We start from the raw sequence: 8977 nt of genomic DNA, 5'->3' as shown, positions 1-8977 counted from the left end.
CGAGGCTTTGCAGTGGGGCCGCGCGGGGGAAGGGGGGGGGAACCGCTCGCTTTAGGGACCGGCAACTAGGGTGGGGGAGGGATACCGAGGTGCAGACCCAGATCCTCACCATGCCCTGGGACCCTGCCTCACTTTCTCCGGTCAGTGGCTGAGGTTAATTAGCTGACAGGGAAACAAAGAGTCACTGCAGGCTACAGCGTAGGTGTTGGTGTTCCTATTCCTGGCTGTGGGAAAATAGAACCAAGGCCAAATTCAGCTGGTCCCTCTCCCTCAGGACCTCCTTTCTGCCCCATCCTAGGGACTTGGACCCCCAGCTAACTCCCCCCGCTAAATCGCCAGGGCCCAGGTTTGGAAAGGGGGGAAGAGATTTGTTCTTTGAAAGTGACTAAGGGAATCCCAGACTGAGTAATCCCTAGGGAGAAACCCCAGCTGTGACCTATCCCACGGGGGCCAAGGAAAGTCATTCTTCTCTTCCCCACCATGTGAACGGTGACCTTTGTCTGGCAAATAGCGAAGAGTAATTTGTGGAGGACCCTGCCCCTCCCCATTCCCTTATCTCCTTAGAAAAATGGATGTTGGAACCAGTCCCTCCCTGCCATCTACAGACTCTTCCACCAGGGACTTCAGACCGCCTCAACCCTTGCCCTGTCGCTTCCCTCGGCTGAACACATTCGGACGCCTAGGTCCCTGAACCCCCTTTCAGGCCTTCCTAACGCGGCGCCTGCCTCTCGCTCAGCTGCTGCCAGCGGAGGGCCCCTCCGCAGCCTCCTTGCTCCCCCCTCCCTCCGGCCCCCCTCCCGCTCTCGTTCTACGTCATGGGATGACGTCGGAAAGCAGGGAGGGAGGAGGAGCGCCCCCCCTCCCCAGCCAGTGGCTCCCGTTGCAGCTTGCTTAGCCCAGCCTCCCGCTTTCCCGCCCCCCCTTTCTCCAAAGCGAGCCCCCCACGCCTGGCAGGAGCTATATAAGGCGGAACGAGGCAGGCGAGGGGGGCAGCGCAGCCGAGCGGAGCCCAGGAGAGGAGAGAGATTGAGAGAGAGCCTGAGCAAGAGACGGGGAAGCAAGGAGGAGGAAGCCACCGGTGCGTCGGGACAGGAACGCAGGTGTTCGGAGCGCCCGAGCTGGAGCTCCGAAGCCGCTAGTCATGTACCGCTCCACCAAGGGCGCCTCCAAGGCGCGCCGCGACCAGATCAACGCTGAGATCCGGAACCTCAAGGAGCTGCTGCCGCTGGCCGAAGCGGACAAGGTCCGGCTGTCCTACCTGCACATTATGAGTCTTGCCTGCATCTACACTCGCAAGGGCGTCTTCTTCGCTGGAGGTGAGCAAACTGGGGCTGCTGGAGACCCGAGCTGGCGGGCACTGGGGATAGTGGAGCTGAGGGAACCCACTGGGACTACTGCATGTCTAGAGCAGCGTGTTGGCGAGCTGGGGAGAGAAGGGACTTGGGGAACTCAGGATTTAGTACTTTTCCTCTTGAGCTCCGGATGAAGGTTAGAGAGCCTGGATAGCGTCCCTGGTGCCAGACTTCACTGGAGGAGGAGAGCCAGGACAGAATGGCCCCATATCCACCAGCGCAGAGGCGCTCCGGGAGCCCAGGGAGGGAAGCCCGGGAAGTTGCAGGGATGGAGCCGCCGAAGCCCGGGGAAGCGTAGCCGCTGTTCACGGTGGTGAAAGAAGGGGCTCATTTGCAGCCTTTGAGGCGCTGTCCGCGGTGCTGACAGCACCACCGACTGCGAAGCGCTGCCCGCGGTGCTGAACGCCCGATAGACTTTGGAACGCTGTCCGTGGTCCTGAAATTCAGGGCCGCAGAACTCCCTTGACCCCACTTAGAAGTCGAAGGGCTCAAGGGCTGGGGAAATTCAGCAACAGGTTCCCCGGGCAAGAGCTGCGGGCACCGGGTCAACAGGTGTCTGAGGCAGGTTCATGAGAAATTCCTCTGGATTTTCTGAAACTCAGTCCATGCTTCCTCACTTCTACTTTGCCTCCCAGTCTTACTCCTGACTTATCGTATCTTCTCACCCTGCAGGCACTCCTCTGGCGGGCCCTACAGGGCTTCTCTCAGCTCAAGAGCTTGAAGACATAGTGGCAGCACTACCTGGCTTTCTGCTTGTGTTCACAGCTGAGGGGAAGCTGCTATATCTGTCTGAGAGTGTGAGCGAGCATCTGGGCCACTCCATGGTGAGTGCTGAGGGTCTTCTCAGCTTGGGCTGGGGCACAGATGGGACATGATGAACTCTACACTTCTTAGAATTCCTGGGGAGGGAGGGGTTACACTCTGCAAGGTGCTATGTGCCAAGGGTTGGCTCTTGCTGTCTTCACTAATGGTCATCTCTTCCTTATCTTTCTCCAGGTGGACCTCGTTGCCCAGGGTGACAGTATCTACGACATCATTGACCCAGCTGACCACCTAACTGTGCGCCAGCAACTCACTCTTCCCTCTGCCCTGGACAGCGGTAAGAACTCCCTTCCTCAGTCTAATCTCACTCCTGCTCCACTGCTCCTCCCCATTTGTCATTTCTCTCAGCCATCCACCCTTTTACCAGTTTTTCTCTTCATTCACCTAGATCGCCTCTTCCGCTGTCGCTTCAACACTTCCAAGTCCCTCAGGCGCCAGAGCGCAGGCAACAAACTGGTGCTTATTCGAGGCCGATTCCACGCTCACCCACCTGGGGCCTACTGGGCAGGAAACCCTGTGTTCACAGCTTTCTGTGCCCCACTGGAGCCAAGACCACGCCCTGGCCCTGGCCCTGGCCTTGGCCCTGCCTCACTTTTCCTGGCCATGTTTCAGAGCCGTCATGCTAAAGACTTGGCCCTACTGGACATCTCTGAGAGGTAAGCCCAGAGTGTTCAGACCTCAGGAGGAAAGCAGGCCAGAGATGAGGGACCCTAGATTCTGGAGTCAGGGGAAGGGAGGATGGATTCAAAGGGGGCAGAGGACCTGGGAGGGAGTGAGATGCCTGGGTATCAAGCAAGGAAAACAGAAAGCTGACCTCACCCTTTCCACCTTCCCAGTGTCCTAATCTACCTGGGCTTTGAGCGCAGTGAACTGCTCTGTAAATCATGGTATGGACTGCTGCACCCTGAGGACCTGGGCCACGCTTCTGCTCAACACTACCGCCTGTGTGAGTGTCCAGAGAAGCTGGGGACAAGACAGGGAACTGGGAAAGGGCATGGGAGACCCAACCAAGAAGGTCTATGGCAAAGGCTGATGCTGGGGAGCTACCAGAGGCCAACAGTTTTGGATGCTATAGGGTGAACTTTAGAGTGAGGAGTCAAGGTGAGAATAGAATCAGAACTTGGGGACTCCAACTGGTGAGGTCAAGGTGGGGAACTGTGTGGCAGGTTAGGGTAGTCAGAAAAGAGGATGTCATTGATACCCTAATTCAGTGGAGAGGTCAGTAAAGGGGGAGTTTAGGTGGTGTTGACCGATGGGCATACTAACTCTGCATCTCTTCTTTCCATTCAGTGGCTGAGAGTGGAGATATTCAGGCAGAGATGGTGGTGAGACTGCAGGCCAAGCCTGGAGGCTGGGCATGGATTTATTGCCTGTTATACTCAGAAGGTCCAGAGAGCCCCATTACTGCCAATAACTACCCAATCAGGTGAGCTGCAAGGCAGGGGCCTGGGGGGCAGCTGAGCTGGACATGGAAGAGACACAAATCAGGGAACTGCTCTGAGAATGGACACCAAACTCTTACCGGCTGCCTCTTCTCTCCTCTCCAGTGACACGGAAGCCTGGAGCCTCCGCCAGCAGCTGAACTCTGAAGACACCCAGGCAGCATATATCCTCAGCACCCCAGCCGTGCTGCCCTCATTCCCTGAGAACATCCTCTCCCAGGAGCAGTGCTCCAGCTCTAACCCACTCTTCAACCCTGCCCTGGGGGCTCCCAGAAGCACCAGTTTCCCCAGTGCTCCTGAGCTGGGTGCTGTCTCAACATCAGAAGAGCTTCCTCGACCCCCCAAAGAGCGGGGCTTCAGTTACATGACATTCTCATCTGGCCCTGAGCCTTCTCTTCAAGCAGATCTGAGCAAGGATCTTGTGTGCACCCCACCCTACACGCCCCACCAGCCGGGAGGCTGTGCCTTCCTCTTCAGCCTCCATGAGCCCTTCCAGACCCACTTGCCCACTCCATCCAGCTCTCTCCAAGAACAGATGACTCCAAGCACCGCAACCTTCTCTGACCAATTGACACCCAGCAGTGCAACCTTCCCAGATCCACTGACTAGTCCACTACAAGGCCAGCTGTCTGAAACTTCAACCAGAAGCTATGAAGATCAGTTGAATCCCTGCACCTCCACCTTCCCAGATCAGCTGCTTCCCAGCACTGCCACCTTCCCAGAGCCTCTGGGCAGCCCTGCCCAGGAGCAGCTGACTCCTCCTAGCACGGCATTCCAAGCACATCTGAACAGCCCCAGCCAAACTTTCCCAGAACAACTGAGCCCCAGTCACACCAAGACTTACTTCGCCCAGGAGGGATGCAGTTTTCTCTATGAGAAGTTGCCCCCAAGTCCTAGCAGCCCTGGTAATGGGGACTGCACACTCCTGGCCCTAGCCCAGCTCCGGGGCCCCCTCTCTGTGGACGTCCCCCTGATGCCCGAAGGCCTACTTACACCTGAGGCCTCTCCAGTCAAGCAGAGTTTCTTTCACTACTCTGAGAAGGAGCAGAATGAGATAGATCGTCTCATCCAGCAGATCAGCCAGTTGGCTCAGGGCATGGACAGGCCCTTCTCAGCTGAGGCCAGCACGGGTGGGCTGGAGCCACTTGGGGGGCTGGAGCCCCTGGACTCCAACCTGTCCCTGTCGGGGGCTGGCCCCCCTGTGCTCAGCCTGGACCTGAAACCCTGGAAATGCCAGGAGCTGGATTTCCTGGCTGACCCTGATACTATATTCCTGGAAGAGACGCCCGTGGAAGACATCTTCATGGATCTCTCTACTCCAGACCCCAATGGGGAATGGAGTTCAGGGGATCCTGAGGCAGCGGTCCCAGGAGGGGCCCCATCGCCTTGCAACAACCTGTCCCCAGAAGACCATAGCTTCCTGGAGGACCTGGCCACATATGAAACCGCCTTTGAGACAGGTGTCTCAGCATTCCCCTACGATGGGTTTCCTGATGAGTTGCATCAACTCCAGAGCCAAGTTCAAGACAGCTTCCATGATGGTGAGTCCAGCCAAAATGTCTAAGAACTCAAGTCCCTGGCCTGCCAATAAGATGTTGGGTGGAATTAGATGAGTAAATTCCCCTTCTGGACCTCAATTTTATTAATGGGATGAAATCACCTGCTGCCGGGGTAGAGTGGGGATAAGAACTAATGAAAGTCTTAATATGCAAATTCTGGACGAGTAGGCCTGGAGGGCAAGGGTGTGGGCTGTGGGATAAAGTGCCAGAGAATCCTCAGTTCATAGTTTGTGCTTCTTAACTCTGTGCGGGACCTAGATCAGTGATCACCACCTCATTTTACAGATGAAGACAATCAAGGTCCCAGAATTAAAGAAATTTGCCTAAAGTCACACAAAAAATTGATGGAAGAGGGATCTATCTCTTAGATAGAGCTCTATCTCAGTATTATTGTCCCCTAAAGGGAAGACAGAGCAAGAGTTTAATAGGAGTTCAGGAAAGAAAGAGAGTAGGACGCAGCCCCTGGCCCCAACAGAGGCTTTCTGCTTATGGGTCCATCATTTCCAAAACTACAGCCATAGTTTCACTCCATCCGTCCAAATTGCTCCCTTATCTGCTGAGCCTCTGTGATTATTCAGTCATTGGGCCAACATGTATGAGGCCCATACTAGGTGCCAACAGTGCACCACATCCTCAGCTCGGGGACCCTCTTTCCTAATAGGCCTTACTGACTGTCCCCCCTCCCTCTCTCTCTCTCTCTCTGCAGATGGAAGTGGAGGGGAACCAACGTTTTGAATAAGTCTGTGACTTAACGTCGTCAAGTATGGCATATTGTCATCAAGACGTGGAGCCGCTCTCCACCCCCCCGGGACTGTTGGGGGGATTCTGGGGGCCAGAGGGGGATATATCTGATTCCCCAGGCCCTGTAGGAATTGGGGGGGGGGGGGGTGGGAGGGCAAGGGAGGGGAACTTCTTTTTAAAATTTAGAGACTTCGAGCGATCCCAGTTTCCATTTCAATCTGTATTCACTCGTAGTGAGTTTCCTTGAATGGGATTTCAAGCGGAGAATGGGGGAGTCTCACTTCCCCCTCCCCGCGCTGCCCCATGGGCCTGGGCCAGTTCTCCACCCCTGGGGGCCAAGCCACCCCTGGGCCTTGGTGGGGGAAAGGCAGCGCCCACCTGGGCCAGCCTGTGCCCTGAGGGGCTCTTGACACCCACGTAGAATTCTCTACACACCAGTAACGGGATTTCAATTCCGATGGACTCTGCCACCCTGGCAGCCCTTCTTGTGACTTTTGCGCCCCGCGCCTGGAGTGGGGGGCGCGAAGAGACGCTACGTTCCTTTCCGATGGAGGAAGGCAGACCTGCCGCCGTCACACGTGTGCTTGCACGAGTGCGTGTACCTGGTGCGGGACTCACCCGGCCACCAGACTGCCTGGGCCTGCCCAGGCGGCCAACTCGTGGTGCTGTGGTGACTTTGTAGCCAACTTTATAATAAAGTCCAGTTTGCCTTTTTGGTACCCCTGGTGTCATGCACTACCGTGAAAAGGGAAGGGTGGGGACGAGAAGGGGGGGAGGCCCAGACAGGTGGTAAAGTCTGGACCTGCTGACAGCCCTGGCATTTCTTCATTCACTCATGCACTCATTCACGTGTTCACTCAACATCTGGGAGTACAGTGTGCAGCCCACGCTGTGCTAGAAGACAGAGAGTGTGGAGCTGAAACAGATACTACATCTCGCCTTCAAGAGGCTCTGGTGTCCCATACTGGAGGGTATCGGAGTCGGCTCCCTGCTCCAAGCTTGCGGTGCTCACAATGTGGGAGGGAGAAGAAGGGGCTGGGAGTGAGCTGGGGATTCTGCTTGGCATTTTCCTGGACAGGGGTTTGAAGTTTCAGAACATGAGTTTTTCTCTTCAGCCTGGTTCTGCAGGAAAGCAGCTTCCCTTTGGGGTCTTGGATCTTCTTATTGGAAATGATAACCACCCCTGTTATCCTTGCATGGGGCTTTCAGATGACAAACAGTTTCGTATCCTTTATTCACTGCAGTAAAGCCTCTGGACAGTCATATTAGTACCATTTCACTGATGAAGAAAGAGGATCACAGGTAAAGAGCGATTTGCCCCACAGTTGGTGAGAGGCACAGGTGGGCAACATGCCCACATCATCTCCATCCAAGCCCTGGGCTGTCTCCTCTGCCCCCAAAGCCAGCAGACCATCATCTCAAATGGTCTCATCTCAGATTACCTGAGAGGGGTAGATTTGGGCTGGAGGAGGGGCCACTTCCCCTCCAGGTCCAAATTGCTAGAGCAGACTCCCAACTTCTGAGCAGAATATAACATAGTTGGTCCAGACAAAAAGTTCCAAAAATGCTGTTTTCCTCCAAGGTTTGGACCCAACAGCTGCAGGGTATGGTTGGGGAAATATTGAAAATTAGGAGACAGAAAGACCTGGATTCAAATGCCACCTCCATCAACTGTTTGCTGAGTGGTCCCTGAGCCTCAGTTTCCTCACAGGTAAAATGAAGTTGAAAAAAAATGACACTTACCTCCAAAAGATGCTGCTAGGACTTGACAGGGTCTCTTTATAAGCTGAAGAGAACAGAGCAGACTTAAGTTGTTATGGTGAATTAGAAGGCAATGGTGATTGCAGAGGCTTAGAGGAAGTTTCTTTCTCAAGGAGAGGAAGGAAACTCCAGGCCAGATCTTTCCCACAATGAAATATGGAGGCTGGGTTCCAGGAGCTGAGAGCACAATGCCGAGGACTCCCCTAAAGCTCCTCACATTCCAAACCCTCTAGCTCTGGGGCCATGCCCTTCAGAAGGTCCCACGGGAAGGAAGACATTCCAGGGAACTGTCACCCCTTTTCCACCTCGGACGGATCCTTGGGTGAAACAGAAAGGTGAAGTCTTGTGCTCCACCTTCCTGGGCATCCACTCTCCAACCTGGACAAAAGAACTGGATTGTAAGCCCCACGAGGACCCTGTCTTAGCTCCACTCCCTCACTGGCACCGAGCACAGGGCCAGGCACATAGCAGGCACACTAGAAATATTTTGTTGAGAGGACCATTTCTAAAGATCAGCCCAAGGATTTGAGCAGAAAGTCACCAATTTCTACCGCAAAAATTTGTTCCTGAGTTCCCCAGAGAGCAAAGGGTTGTAACTCTCAGCGTTGACTCTTAAGTGACCAAAAGCTCAAGACAGATATTAGAGTCCCATCCAAAAACATCACTGGTGGTCATCAAAAACAGGGGAACTCTGGTAAGCTGTAACAGCCAGGAGGAGCCCCAGGAAACATGATAATGAAATACTGTATTCTAGATAGGATCCTGGAACAGAATAAGGATGTAGATTAAAAACTAAGGAAATCTGAACAAAGTATGGGTTTTAGTTAATAATAGTGTATCAACATTGGCTGATTAACTGTGACAAATGTACCATATAAGTATAAGATGGAAATAATAGAGGAAATAATAGGTACGGAGTATATGGGAACTCTCTGTACTATTTTCATAAAGTTTCTGTAAATCTAAATCTATTCTGAAATAGAAAGTTCCTGTAAAAAGCAAAACTAAATAAATTAAAATTTAAAAAATAAAAAACATGCAGGGCTAGCCTGGTGGCGTAGTGGTTAAAGTGGCACGCTCCACTTTGGTGGCCTGGGTTTGCAGGTTTGGATCCCGGGCGAGGACATACACCACTCGTCAAGCCATGTTGTGGTGGTGACCCGCAAACAAAATAGAGGAAGACTGGGATGGATGTTCTCAGGCCACTCTTCCTAGAGTAAAAAAAGGAAGATTGGCAACAGGTGTTAGCTCAGGGTCAATCTTCCTCACCAAAAATTAAAATAAAAAATATGTGAGAAAA

General features: G+C 53.8%; 1 protein-coding gene across 1 annotated transcript; it reads left to right on the top strand.

The window, feature by feature from the left end:
- The first annotated feature begins 1057 nt into the window (after positions 1-1057).
- On the top strand, positions 1058-5910 carry NPAS4 (neuronal PAS domain protein 4). The gene is made up of 8 exons (XM_046642728.1): positions 1058-1316; positions 2025-2176; positions 2349-2451; positions 2563-2830; positions 3011-3120; positions 3465-3600; positions 3722-5157; positions 5882-5910. The coding sequence occupies exons 1-8, from the start codon at positions 1142-1144 to the stop codon at positions 5908-5910; spliced, it is 2409 nt and encodes an 802-aa protein (XP_046498684.1). The 5' UTR covers positions 1058-1141.
- The last annotated feature ends 3067 nt before the right edge of the window (positions 5911-8977 follow it).

Source organism: Equus quagga, chromosome 17 (assembly GCF_021613505.1).
Source record: "Equus quagga isolate Etosha38 chromosome 17, UCLA_HA_Equagga_1.0, whole genome shotgun sequence".
NCBI lineage: Eukaryota > Metazoa > Chordata > Mammalia > Perissodactyla > Equidae > Equus > Equus quagga.
Note: the sequence above shows the minus strand (reverse complement) of the source record. Positions and strands in the feature narration are given on the sequence as shown.

Bases quoted from the DNA above. Each gene is read 5' to 3' on its own strand.
- NPAS4 (XM_046642728.1), top strand. From the start codon at position 1,142: ATGTACCGCTCCACCAAGGGCGCCTCCAAGGCGCGCCGCGACCAGATC. The intron at 2,452-2,562 runs GTAAGAACTCCC...TCATTCACCTAG, and splicing joins TCCCTCTGCCCTGGACAGCG to ATCGCCTCTTCCGCTGTCGC. The intron at 5,158-5,881 runs GTGAGTCCAGCC...CTCTCTCTGCAG, and splicing joins TCAAGACAGCTTCCATGATG to ATGGAAGTGGAGGGGAACCA.